The sequence below is a fragment of the Jaculus jaculus genome, chromosome 8 (genome assembly GCF_020740685.1).
Source record: "Jaculus jaculus isolate mJacJac1 chromosome 8, mJacJac1.mat.Y.cur, whole genome shotgun sequence".
Lineage (NCBI taxonomy): Eukaryota > Metazoa > Chordata > Mammalia > Rodentia > Dipodidae > Jaculus > Jaculus jaculus.
Window position 1 is genome coordinate 82,125,946 of NC_059109.1, and position 14,441 is coordinate 82,140,386.

General features: G+C 42.7%; 1 protein-coding gene across 9 annotated transcripts in view; it reads left to right on the forward strand.

The window, feature by feature from the left end:
- Positions 1-14,441, forward strand: part of Ptpra (protein tyrosine phosphatase receptor type A) — a 185,949-nt gene that overhangs the window by 148,225 nt on the left and 23,283 nt on the right. For all 9 annotated transcript variants that reach the window (XM_045156280.1, XM_045156279.1, XM_045156281.1 and 6 more), the window contains 4 exons: positions 1,884-1,920; positions 11,512-11,609; positions 12,738-12,857; positions 13,624-13,790. In XM_045156280.1, coding sequence (XP_045012215.1) covers positions 1,884-1,920; positions 11,512-11,609; positions 12,738-12,857; positions 13,624-13,790 — 422 coding nt within the window. The remainder of the gene's footprint in view (positions 1-1,883; positions 1,921-11,511; positions 11,610-12,737; positions 12,858-13,623; positions 13,791-14,441) is intronic.

The window sequence follows — 14,441 nt, forward strand, 5'->3', positions numbered from 1 at the left end:
GGGCATGGTGGTGCACATCTTTAATCCCAGCACTAGGGAGGCAGAGTTAGGAGGATTGCTGTGAGTTCAAGGCCACCCTGAGACTCCATAGTGAATTCCAGGTCAGCCCGGGCTAGAGTGAGACCCTACCTTGAAAAACAAAAAATTAAAAAATAAATAAACTCCAGCAGGCTAAATTATGAAATACTGTTTATTTAAAGATAAATCATAATTCATGAGGTTTATTTAGGGGAATTGGTATCTAGGAAATGGCTGAAACAGACACACACACTGACGATGAAACGTAGAAGCCCCTTCAAATAACAGACCAGAGAGGATTAAGAAATAATGAAGGACAGCTGGGTGTGGAGTTGGACACCTTTAATCCCAGCACTCAGGAGGCAGAGGTTAAGAGGATTGTCATGAGATCAAGGCCATCCTGAGACTGCATAGTGAATTCTACCAAAGTGAGACCTCGAAGTTAGGAAGAAAGAAGAAAGAAAAGAGAAGAGTGAAGGACTTAGAGATCAAAGAAAACTCTCACATATATGATCAAAGTGAGAGGGTACCCTTAAAGCATGACACAGACAGAAAGCAAGAAAAACAGGGGCTGGAGAGATGGCTTAGCAGTTAAGGCATTTGCCTGTGAAACCTAAGAACCCTGGTTTGATTCTTCAGGACCCACATAAGCCAGATGCACAAGGGAGCGCATGTGTTTACAGTTCGTTTGCAGTGGCTAGAGGCTCTAGCGCGCCAGCTCCCACCCTCCCTCCCTTCCTCTCTCGCTGTTTCAAATAAATTAATTTTTAAAAAGAATAAGAAAAACACCCACTCATGGTACTATTCTCCCTTCCCAGCCTGGGAAGGAGAGACAGACTCACGTGGATGTTCAGGTCAGGTATCATAGGGCAGAAAGAAGAGAAGACAGCAAATCTGGTGAGAAGAGGGAGAGGTTGGGCCATGTGGGTTACCTCCTTTATAAGGTTCAGACATCCAATCAGAATGAGTCTTGTCATCAAGCTCAGGTGCGTAAGCAGAGACCTGGTTGGCTTGTGGACTCAAGCTGACTTGGGGAAGCCAAGATCTGATTGGCTTGTGGGTTCAGAGGCTGCGCCAGGGAGAATGAGCCCAAGAAGAGTGGGAAGTCCTTGCTGGGCATGTCACTGGCAGTCATCTTGGAGAGACAGTTTCTGACCCAAGTTTTAGTTTTGCCAAGATGGATGAATGGTATCTCTTTGTTCCCCCATTGGGCTTCTGTCCCTAACGAACTTCCTCAAAGAAGCTATCTCCTATGTCTCCTTCAAGATGACTTTTCACTTTTCTGGCACTCTGGACACTGCATTTAAACAATGAGTTTGAGGTGAAGTAGAACTAGGACAATAAAGAGTGAAAAAGAAAGTCACTGCCACTTGTTAGTTTTCCAGATGCTCTTTATCGGTGGAGTGAGATACCCAGGCCTCTTTGCTTCTTGTTTCCCACTGACTATAATGAAGAAGCTCATTGGCAAACACTGACTATTTCTAGGAAGTTTTTTTCACTTCAATAAAATAAACCTCTGTTCTTCCCAGTTTGGGCCCAGCTCCATTCCTGGAAGGAACCACTTTGCTTCTGTTCCCAACAAACAAAAATAAAGCATCAGTAGCATGGTCTTGCCTAGGAGTTGGCCTTTGGGTACTCAAATGTCAGTATTTGCTAATTATGCACTTTAAGAAGACTACCTAGACCATTTCAGTTTCCTAATCTTTGATTCCTATCTCCAAAGCTATTTCTGGAATGGAACTCTTAATTATCTAGATGTTTTCTTAAGGGAAGCTTTGTTAAATGATTGGGAATCATACTAGAGAATTGCATTCCAGCCAATTTGTAGTTCTCACTTTTTCTTCATCCCATTCCTCTCACCCCAGGGCTACCAAGAAAAGAACAAGTTCATTGCTGCACAAGGTAATGACAACTTTTTTATTCCTAGCCTCAACTATAATCCCATAAGCTTGCAGGTTTTTTGTTTTGGGGTTTTTTTCCCCCCAAATACTAAATGAACTAGTTTTCTTTTGTTTTTTGTTTTGGTGGGGTTTTTTGTTTGTTTGTTTTGTTGTTGTTGTTTTGGTTTTTTGAGGTAGAGTCTCGCTCTAGTTGAGACTGAGGGTGGCCTGGAATTCATTATGTAGTCTCACTGTGGCCTGAAACTCATGGCAGTCCTCCTACCTCTGCCTCCCGAGTGCTGGGATTAAAGGTGTGCGCCACCACGCCTGGCTCTTATTTTGTTTTTTTGAGGTAGGGTCTTGCTCTAACCAGGCTGTCCTTGAACTCACTATGATCCTCCTACTTCTGCCTCCAGAGTGATATTAAGGGCTAGAAAGATGGCTCTGTGGTTAAGGCACTTGCCTGTGAAGCCTAAGGACCTAGGTTCAATTCCCCAGTATCTATGTAAAGCCAGATGCAAGATGTGGCCCATGAGTCTGGAGTTTGTTTGCTGTGGCTAGAGGCCCTGGCATGCCCATTCTCTCTCTATTCTACATCTGCCTCTTTCTCTCTCAAATAAACTTTTTTTTTTTTTTTTAAGAAAGAGTGGGAATAAAAGCATGTGCCATCACACCTGGCAAGTTGCTTTTATTTTTGTCTTGTTTTGTTTTGGGTTTTGGTAGAGTCTTATTCTGGCTTAGTGGTCAAAATGTGCTTGTTTGCAAAGCCTGCCAGCCAAGGTTCAATTCTCCAATACCCATGTAAAGACAGCATAAGGTGGTATATGCATCTGGAGTTCATTTGAACAGAAGGAGGCCCTGACATGCCCATTTTCTCTCTCTCTCTCTCTCTCTCTCACACACACACACACACATACACACGCGCGCGCACGCGCGCGCAAAATAAAACATAATTCTTTTTAGCTGGATGTGATGACACACATCTTTAATCCAAGCACTCAGGAGGCAGAGGAGGAGGATTGCTGTGAATTTGAAACCAGCCTGGGACTACAAAGTGAGTGCCAGATCAGTCTGGACTAAAATGAGACCCCAACTTGAAGGAGAAAAAAAGAAAAAATACTTGTTTTTAAAACCTCATTAAAAAGAAAAAAAGCTTGGGCTGGAGAGATGGCTTAGTGGTTAAGTGCTTGCCTGTGAAGCCTAAGGACCCCAGTTCGAGGCTCGCTTCCCCAGGACCCACGTTAGCCAGATGCACAAAGGGGCGCATGCGTCTGGAGTTCGTTTGCAGAGGCTGGAAGCCCTGGCACGCCCATTCTCTCTCTCTCCCTCTATCTGTCTTTCTCTCTGTCTGTCGCGCTCCAATAGAAAATTTAAAAAAAAATTAAATATATTAAAAAGAAAAAAAGCTTGAAGCCGGGCATGGTGGTGCACGCCTTTAATCCTAGCACTCGGGAGGCAGAGGTAGGAGGATTGCTGTGATTTCAAGGCCACCCTGAGACTCCATAGTGAATTCCAGGTCAGTCTGGGTTAGAGTGAGACCCTACCTCGGAAAAGAAAGAAAGAAAGAAAGAAAGGAGGGAGGGAGGGAGGGAGGGAGGGAGGGAGGGAGGGAGGGAGGGAGGGAGGGAGGAAAGAAAGAGGGAGGAAGGGAGGGAGGAAGGGAGGAAGGAAAGAAAGAGGGAGGAAGGGAGGGAGGAAGGGAGGGAGGAAGGAAGGAAGGAAGGAAGGAAGGAAGGAAGGAAGGAAGGAAATCTTGAAAGCCTGGCATTGTAGTACATACCTTTACTCTCGACACTTGGGAGGCAGAGGATCACTTGAGTTCTAGGCCAGCCTGGGCTACAATGAGACCCTACCTTGAAAACAATAAACTAAAATAAAATTTAATTCCTTGAGCATATTACTTATATTTTAAGGCTCAATAGCCACATGCTGCTAGAGGCTATCATTTTAGTGCCAATAAGAAAATTTCTACCATCTGTGGGACAGTACTGTCCTAGAGATAAAATGATAAAACTAAAATAGAAATGTGATAAAATGAATTGGTCTAGGAATCCCTCTGACCCTTGTGCCTGCAGTCTTTTACAGGTCCTGGCCATTGCCTAACTAGGTCCTGCTTTCTCTTCCTTTTCAACAGTTCATCTCCATCCTCCAACAACCAACTCAGATACCATCTGCTCATGAACCACGCAGCTTCTCCTCCTCTTCATTTGCCCTCTTGTTGACACTAAAATATTCTTTGAATTAAGATCAATGCCTTCTGTCCTGAAGCCTCTTCACAGTGCCTGTACTCCTTGAAATTCCATTATTTCCTGACATTTGATTCTCTTGATTTTTCTAAATTTTATTTCTAGCTTTTGTTCTTTCTGCCTCCCTATGGGCTAGAGATGTACCTCAGTGGTAGAGTACTTACCTCCCATATATGACCCTGGGGTTACAACCCCAGTACTACCATAAATAAATAAATTTTTTTTTTTTTTTTGAGATAGGGTTTCACTCTAGTCCTGGCTGACCTGGAACTTACTATGTAGTCTCAGTATGGCCTCAAACTCACACTGATCCTCCTACCTCTGTCTCCCAAGTGCTGGGATTAAAGGTGTGCACCACCACACCTAGCTAAATAAATTAAAGATGTTTCTGTGTCATATAAAGTTTAACCTACCCTCCCCCTAATTTGTGGATGATCACGTCTTGAAACACCTTGTCTGTCTTTCCTGGCCCCCATCTCTTCTCAGTTCTCCTTTCCATCTGTGTCCTGGTCTCCTTCCCATGTTTTTGTTTGTTTTTTTGAGGGGGGGACGTTTTGAGGTAGGATGTTGCTCTAGGCTGATCTGGAATTCACTGTGTAGTCAGGGTGGCCTCAAACTCACAGCCATCTTCCTACCTTAGCCACCCAAGTCCTAGGATTAAAGACATGTGCCACCATGCCAGGCCTCTGTGTGTATGTGTGTGTGTGTGTGTGTGTGTGTGTGTGTGTGTGTGTGTGTTTAATGAGAGAGAGAGAGAATGGGTGTGCCAGGACCTCTAGCCACTGCAAACAAACTCCAGACACATGTGCCACCATGTGCATCTTGGCTTACATGAGTACTGTAGAATAGAACCTGGGTCCTTAGGCTTCACAGGCAAGTGCCTTAACTGCTAACTCATCTCTCCAGCCCTCCCATGCTTTTGATTCTGTGTAGATGATCCCCAGCATTCTTTATTTGACACCTCTTTTCTTCCTCTCTCTGTTCCCTTTGAGAGATCTATAACATCTCTGTTTAGCTGCTATTTCTCTTGAGCTCCTGAGCTATGTTTTTAGGCCATTTTTTTTTTTTTTTTTTTTTTTTGCACCACTACGTGGATACTCCAAAACTATTTAGATTCAGTGTAAGAAACTAAGAGATAAGTTTTGGGCTGAAGAGATGGCTTAGTAGTGAAGCACTTGCTTGCAAAGCCTAAGGACCCAGTTTTGATTCCCCAATACCCACATAACCAGGTGCTCAAGGTAGTGCATATGTCTGGAGTTTGCAGTGACTAGAGGCTCTGACATGCCCATTCTTTTTCTCTGGCTGCTTCTTTCTTTCTCTCTCTCTCTCTAATAAATAAAATGTTTTTGTAGCAGTTAAGGTGCTTACCTGCAAAGCCAAAGGACCCAGGTTTGATTCCCCAGGACACACATAAAGCCAGATGCACAAGGTGGCGCATGTGTCTGGAGTTCGTTTGCAGTGGTTGGAGGCCTTGATGTGCTCATTTTTTCTCTCTCTCTCTCTCTCTCAATCCCTCCCTCCCTCTTTCTCTCTCTTTGAAATAAATAAAAATAAATATTTTTTAAAAACATACAAGTTTTACTCAACTTGAAAATTACTTTTGTTGTTGGTTTGAAATAAGGTCTTATATAGCCCAGGCTAGCTTCCTATTTAGCTGAGGATGACCTTGAACTCCTGATCCTCCTGCCTTCACCTCCAAGATACTAAGAGTATAAACATATGCTACCACACCTGGCTCAGAACTACTTTTTTCCTTTATTTTCTGGTTCATGAAGATTTAGATACACCTACTCAGCAAGCCAGATTCTGTATCATCCAGATCTCCTGTCGTTCCTTTCTCAAGATCACTCTTCTCTGCTGCCCTCCTCCCATCTTTCCTGTCAGCTCTGTGCAGACACCTTCTTGAATTGTGTAGGGCTCCCCTTGAATTCATGGCAGTCCTCTGATTTCAACCTCCCCAGGGATGGCATTACATTGGCCTTTCTCGTGAATTCAGGCTCTCATGAAAATTCTAAAAGCATTTGCCATTCTCTGTTGGACAAGACTTACTTAGCCAGTCCTCATCTCTTTTGTATTCTGATACGTTACCTGTACCTTTCCAATCTTATTTCCTTTTATGTAATATTTTATTTTTTAATAGTGTTTATTTAATGGACTTGGGTAAAGTCCTTTATACATTAGTAATCTCTTCACAGTACTTATATAATGATGGTCTGGTAATTATCAAAAGAAAAAAACTTTAAAGATGAATCAATAAATTATAACAAAATCCACACAATTTCCCCCACTCCCAAAAGCTAACAGTTTTTGAATTATATTTATACTGAAACCTAATGCATTAAAAAAGCTGTTTCTCCAGCCACCCCACAGGTATGCAGCAAGAGTAATCAATTCTTTTCGTCTACCCCCCAAAAAAAATCCGTCCACTGTTCTTTAGCTTTTTAAATATAAATTGGAAGGCTGTTAATAAGCTTTGTAAAAAGGCAAATATTGTTCTGTCACAGGAATGACATATAACCAATCAATAAAAGCACTGACGAAACATTAAGTTACCATAAGCACTGGTTGTTGTTTCAAATTAGGACCTTGATCCCATCATCTTACATTCATAGTAATACTGAGGTAGTTAGAATACTGAAAACTGGACTCCAGGTTGCTGGGTCTGTTTGTGAATGTGAAAGATACATTATTTTTTGAACCTCCTTTGACTCCAATAATTCAAGTTTTATTAAGGTTAGGAATTACTAAAATCCAATTAGCAGCCTTTTTAAAGAAGATATTTTATAACATTTATCTTTATTTATTTTTTAGAGAGAGAGAATGGGCATACCAGGGCTTCCAGCCATTGCAAATGAACTCCAGATGCATGTGCCACCATGTGCATCTGGCTTATATGGGACTTGGAGGATTGAACTTAGGTCCTTAGGCTTCACAGGCATGTGCCTTAACTACTAAGCCTTCTCTCCAGCCCTATGTAGTATTTTATTTGTTTATGAGAGTGTGCACCAGAACCTCTTGCCACTTCAAATGAACTCCAGACCTATACACTGCTTCATGCATCTGGCTTTACAGGGGTACTGGGGATTACAGCCAGCAGAGTACAAGCAAGTTCTTTTAACCACTAAGCCACATCCTCAGCCCCTCCAGTCTCATTTTATGCCACTTCCTGCACTGGCTTTCATTAATTTATCTTTCCTTTCTTGTTAGCCCGTCTGCACTCTGTCCTTCTTAACATCCATGTACTCCCAGGACATTGTCCTAACTGTCCAGCAGTGAAACACTTTCCATGGGCTTTAAATCTTCCTGGCACGCATCCATTTCTTACTGTTTTTGCCTGCCTGCCTTTTTCCCTTTCCTTTCCTTCTGTCCCTCCCTCTCTTTCTTCCTGTTAATACGGAACCTTCCTTGAATTTCTAGGTTATTCTTCCTCAGGGGCCATGTTGATTTTCTCTTTTTCCCACTTTAGTTAGTATACATGCAGCTGACATGAGCATTGTTTTTAAGAGTGTTTTCTTGTGACTGATGGCTATAGCTTGGTGATATAGCACTTGCCTAACATGCATGAAGTTCTAGGTTAAGTCCACAGTACTGCAAAGACTTTTTTCATAAAGACCTCAATACTTTTAAAAACACCACTGAAGTAAGATAATAATTGTCACTTCCATTGTTATGAGTATACAGATATTACAAGTGAAACATATAGCACTGTGTGGTATTTCATTCAGCTTTTTTCAAGAGTTTAATAACCTCACTTTTCTAGTCTTTTTTGTTGTTGTTTGTTTTTGTTTTTTGTTTTTTAGCTCAGGCTGACCTGGAATTCACAATGTAGTCTCAGGGTGGCCTTGAACTCATGGTGATCCTCCTACCTCTGCCTCCCAAATGTTGGGATTAAAAAAAGGTGTGTGCCGATACACCTGGCTTTTTGTTGTGGTTGTTGTTTTGTTTTGTTCTGTTTTGGTTTTGGTTTTTCAAGGTAGGGTGTCTCTCTAGCCCAGGCTGACCTGGAATTCACTCTGTATTCTCAGGGTGGCCTCGAACTCACAGTAATCCCCTCCTATCTCTGCCTCCCTAGTGCTGGAATTAAAGGCATGTGCCACCATGCCTGGCTTTTACTTTATTTTTATTTATTTGTTAGAGAGAGGGAAAGAGAGAATGGGCACACCAGGGCCTCCAGCCACTGCAAACGAACTCCAGATGCATGTGAGCCCTCGTGCATATGGCTTATGTGGGTCCTGGGGAATCCAAGGTCCTTTGGCTTTGCAGGCAAACGCCTTAACTGCTAAGCCATCTCTCCAACCCCTGAGGTTTAATTTTTTTTTTTAATTTGCTGACCCTGAAATCCTTTGGGATTCTTCTAGAATCTTCTTTTATTACTCTAATTATTTTTATTTATTTGTTTGTTTGTTTTGTTTTGTTTTTCAGGGTAAGGTCTCACTGTAGCCCAGGTTAACCTAGAATTCACTATGTAGTCTCAGGCTGACCTTGAACTCATAGCAATCCTCCTACCTCTGCCTCCCAAGTGCTGGGATTAATGGTGTGTGCCACCATAGCCAGCTTTTATTTGTTTATTTGACTGAGAGAGAGTTCAAGAGGGGGACAGAGAGAGAATAGGTATGCCAGGGCCTCCAGCCACTGCAAACGAACTCCAGACGGATGCGCTACCTTGTGCATCTGGTTCACGTGGGTACTAGGGAATTGAACCTGGATCCTTTGGCTTTGCAGGCAAGTGGCTTAACTGCTAAGCCATGTCTCTAGTCCCCTCTAGAATCCTCAGTCTTCAATCCATGGTGGATCTAGTGCCCCCTAGCCTTCTCTTAACTATATCCTGGAAATTCCCTTAGCCTCTCTACTCTTAGATTCCATTTCTTTCTCTCTTTCTATGCTGCCTCCTTCTTATTTAAAATCTTTTTTTAAGATTTATTTTTATTTATTTATTTGAGACACAGAGAGAGAATGGGTGCACCAGGGCCTCTAGCCACTGCAAACGAACTCCAGATGCATGTGCATCTGGTTTATATGGATCCTGGGGAATAGAACCTGGGTCCTTTGGCTTTGCAGACAAGCGCCTTAACCACTAAGCCATCTCTCCAGCCCTAAAATTTTTTTATGACTTCCTGAGGCTATATGAAGAGTAAATTTAAATTCCAGCCTGAAAGCTGGGTGTGGTAGCACACACCTTTAATCCCAGCACTTGGGAGACAGAGGTAGGAGGATTGCCGTGAGTTTGAGGCCTCCCTGAGACTCCATAGTGAATTCCAGGTAGCCTGAGCTAGAGTGAGACCCTACCTCAGGAAAAAAAAAAAAAAAAAAAAAAAACAGAAGAAGAAAAAATTACAGCCTGACACTTGCATACAAAGTATCAGATCCAGGTTCACTTTCTCATTGCCCACATAAAGCCAGATGGCCAAGTGACACATGCATCTGGAATTTGTTTGCAGTGGTAAGAGGCCCTGAAACATCCATGTATGTTTACTCTCTCTCAAATTAATTAAAAATAATAAATTCACTACCTACACAAGACCATCATAAGAAGAGGAAAAGAGGGCTGGAGAGATGGCTTAGCGGATAAGCGTTTGCCTGTGAAGCCTAAGGACCCCAGTTCGAGGCTCGGTTTCCCAGGTCCCACGTTAGCCAGATGCACAAGGGGGCGCACGCGTCTGGAGTTCGTTTGCAGAGGCTGGAAGCCCTGGCGTGCCCATTCTCTTTCTCTCCCTCTATCTGTCTTTCTCTCTGTGTCTGTCGCTCTCAAACAAAGAAAGAAAGAAAGAAAGAAAGAAAGAAAGAAAGAAAGAAAGAAAGAAAGAAAGAAAGAAAGAAAGAAAGAAAGAAAGAAAGAAAGAAAAAGAAAGAAGGAAGGAAGGAAGGAAGGAAAGAAAGAGAGAGAGAGAGAGAGAGGAGGAAAAGATCATGATATCAAAATAAAAGAGACTGATTGAGATGGGGAAGGGATATGATGGAGAATGGAATTTCAAAGGGGAAACGGGGGGGGGGGGTTGGGAATTACCATGGGATATTTTTTATAATCATGGAAAATGTTAGTAAAAATTGAGAAAATAAATAAATAAATAAAAGAAAATGATAAGAGATAAAGAGCTGATAAAATTTCAGCCTGAGAAAGTCACCCAACCTTTATTTGTCTTTTTCTTGGTTTTGTTTCTAGTTTTCAAGGTAGGATATCACTCTAGCCCAAGCTGACCTGGAACTCACTCTGTAATCCCGGGCTGGCCTGGAACTCAAGCAGTCCTCCTACCTCTGCTTCCCAAATGCTGGGATTAAAGGCCACCACACCAAGTTTAGCCTTTCTTATTTTGTTTTATTTTTCTTCATTTTTTTTATAATTTCATACATGTACATACTATATTTTAAGTAGATATACTCCCCAATTGCCCTGTCTTATCCCCCTCTCACTCCAGCTGAATACCTTCTTCCCACTACTTACCAGTAGCTACACCACTAAAGAGAATGACTCCCCCTCCCCAGCATTTAGCTCCTTAGGAAAGGATAGGACCCTCATGAGCCTGTCCTCCAGCCATGGAGGAATGTTGATTGGTCCTGGCTTATACAGTCTTGTGCAGGTAATCACAGCTGTTCTTGAGTACAGTAGCCATGTTATGTCCAAAAGACAATTCCATAGGATTCCTCTTGATCCTATAGCTCTTACATTTGACATTCTTTCTGTCCTCTTTTTATTTTATTTATCTTTTTAAATTTATTTTATTTTATTTTTGTTTTTTGAGGTAGGGTCTTTCTGTAGCCCAGGCTGACCTGAAATTCACTATGTAGTCTCAGGGTGGCCTCCAGCTTACAACTGTCCTCCTACCTCTACCACCTGAGTCCTGGGATTAAAGGCATACACCACCACACCTGGCTCTTTGTTTGTTTGTTATTGTTTCTGACCTCTTCTTTAATGTTCCCTAGGCCCTGCAAGTGGTGATATGCTATCTCAATTAGCACTGAGCACCCAGTAGTCACTTATTCTCAGCACTTCAACATCATTCAAACTTTTTGATGCTGATGATACCCAACTCCGAGTGTGATAGGAAGGAGTAAATTCCATATCTAGCACTTGGCTTATTGCCTGGATCATACTGTAGATATTCAGGAAGCAAATTCTAATCCTTGACTATACTATCCATGGAAGACCATTTTGTTCTGTCTTAATTTGGCAGCCTCCTGACCACAGTCCTATTGAAGTTTCTGCATTGGTAGATACATGGGAAACAGTCATTTATTAGGTAGGTAGATGGATAGATAAGTTGGATATTCATCTGGGGACAGACTTAGAAAAGTCAGGAATGGGTATTCAATTTCCTAGCCTCTTTATTCCCCTTAATGTGTATTCTGATCTTTGCTTTTGGCTACCTTAGGACCAAAAGAAGAAACAGTGAATGATTTCTGGAGAATGATCTGGGAACAAAACACAGCTACCATCGTCATGGTGACCAACCTAAAGGAAAGAAAGGAGGTGAAATGAAAACTTAGATACCAGTCTAGATTTAAATGTAGTCAGCAGGGGGACTGCTCTGCTGTAGCTCAAAGTTTGAGCCTGTCTGTCTGCTTTTTGTGGTTGCTGTCAGTAACATCATCCAGACATATGCAGGCTAATATGTTTTCCAGAGTTTTCTATGGCCTGGAAGTCTCAGATGAATCTCAGGGCATTTCAGGTATGTTTCTGTGTCTGGTAGTTAAACAACATACTTTGATTCCAAAATAACTAGAAAGGAATACTTTGGCATCTCTAGTCCCTCATTCCCTTGGCTTCCTGGCCTTTGCTATATCTTCAAGTTGGTAAAGGCAGCTGTATGAGCTAGCAGCCAAATAAAGATGTGCCAACAGGAATACAAGGCAATCTGAGGCTTTCGCCTGATCCTTCAGGCAGCTTCTAACTGTTCCTCTTTTGTGTGTATGTGTGTGGCTGCCAAGTCTATTTCTGGTCTGGCCAGCTCTGTCACTGGGCCACAGCCAGTGCCAATCCTCAGTCTTGAATCAAGCCCCAGAGATGACTGTCCATTCAGAACAGTATTTCTCAAGGATGGCATGGTGCTCGGCATCACCTTGATCACCATCCTGGATGTATTAAGAGATAACATAATCATGGATTTTAGGTTAGTTTACTCTAACCAGATCTCTGGCTCTTAGAAGCTTGTCCACAACCCAGTAAACAGAGAGGTCCTTAGGTTAATGTCAGGTCTATAGTCTGCAATAGTGTACTGTGGTAGCTCTGTCACAACAGGTTCCTGGCCCCAGGGGCTTCAGCCAGGTTTGCTCCCAGAACCTGGCATGGGAGATTATATAATTGCAGATTTTGTAGGTAAAATAGTTTCAGATTTGCCTAGAACTGAGGGATGTGGGGGCAGTGGAGAGATGAAATATAGGGCTGAGGATACATATAGTCAGAGATTGGAAGCTGAAGATTTTGATAATAAGAAGCTAGAATAAACAATAAGTCTTTAGCTTGCTTAGGTGAGAAAAGGCCAAAGGGCTTTCTGGAGACTTTATTACAAGTTTTGTGATTCCTTTCAGGCCCTTTGCATCTGTCAGGGGCAATACTGGGTGAGGAGATGCATATCTGTTTGTTTGTTTGTTTGTTTAGTGTAAGTGCGCCCAGTACTGGCCAGACCAAGGCTGCTGGACCTATGGGAATATTCGTGTGTCTGTGGAAGATGTGACTGTTCTGGTGGACTACACCGTACGAAAGTTCTGCATTCAGCAGGTACGATCTTCTACCTACTTTAGTTTAGGATCTGCTGACCACTAAGAGGGTAGGAACAGGCTAGGTAGGCTACCTTCTTACTTAGAATGGTCAGGAATTGTAGTTATATGAGCTAGATTCTGAAATCAGATATCTGACCCACAGGAATCTCTCTGTCACAACTAAACAGTGTTGTTGTTGTTGCTTTTAGTAATAGTAGTAGTAGTAGTAGTAGTAAGCAGTGTTTTTAATGTCTGGGAAGAAAAATACCTATCCAGTGGCATTTGATCATCTTTGATGTGACCAGACCACTTGGAGAGAAAGCTTCAGAAGTTTTAGCAGCTTCTGGGTGCTGTGTTAATCTCTCTCTGCTCCTCCAAAAGCTCCTAATAATAACAAGGATGTAGAGGGCCTGTTGTGGCCCTCCTGAGCAACTCTGAAGGCCTGAACCAAGGACACCTATAGTGAAGGGTGGGGGTAACTGCTTGGGAAGAAGACTTACGAAGATTCAGGAGGAGTCATGCAGTTTAGCTCTAGCTCTGCTATTTACTAGTTCTGAGACTTTAAGCAGGTCATTTAAGTTCTTTGAGTTTCATCTTTCTGTATAGGCCAAGAATAATAGTGATAGCTGCGCTGTGTGGAGATGATTCTCTGTCCATAATCCAAACCTCTCTGGGAACCATCTTATTTCTCAGTCATCACTGACAGCCACTACTGTACCCTCCCTGTGCTTGTGCTGCCTTCCCCGGGTATCAGAGCAAACACACAGGATTTCCTCACTTCACAGGTTGGGGATATGACCAACAGGAAACCGCAGCGCCTCATCACACAGTTCCACTTTACCAGCTGGCCAGACTTTGGGGTGCCTTTCACCCCAATTGGCATGCTCAAGTTCCTCAAGAAGGTGAAGGCCTGTAACCCTCAATACGCAGGGGCCATCGTGGTCCACTGCAGGTCAGTGTGGCTTGACCCTCCACCTCCTACATTCTTTCCCTTTGGCCAAAGCAAGTAAGCAACACAAAGACCCAAGGAGCTTGACAAAGAACAAATGCATAGCTGGAAACCCAGGCCAGCAGCAGCCAGAGATGCCCCAAGTGTGGAGTATGACTTGAAGAAACAGAAGTTAAACGGCTCAATTCTAGTTCCAAAATACCTGGGAAGGAAGACTTGAGCCATATCTTACCTATAGGAGCAGTATATGTAAGCAGTATTTGCAAATATACTAGGACTTGTTCACTAAATCCCATTATATTTAGGATATACTCTGAATAATATGGGCTAAGTTCTACTTTACTATTATATTTGTTGGAGTTAATAATATAGCTTTCATCTCAGGAGGGCAGTCCTCCAAGGTTGGGAGTGAGGAGACCCTGCTGTGAAGCCAGGAGACAGGGTCAAATTCTGGCTATATATTCTTGCACCTTCAGATGCTTGTAAATGCCTGGCCTTGATAATTATAGGTCAGGTACTCCTAGCATGTGGGGGTTGTTAGCGTCAGGATAGCATCAGCTCTCCCTCCAATGGAAATTAGAATTTAGAGGCTTGGAGAAAGAGCCGAGCCTATGATACACTTCCTGTCTGCTCCCACAGTATGCTTGCTATCCC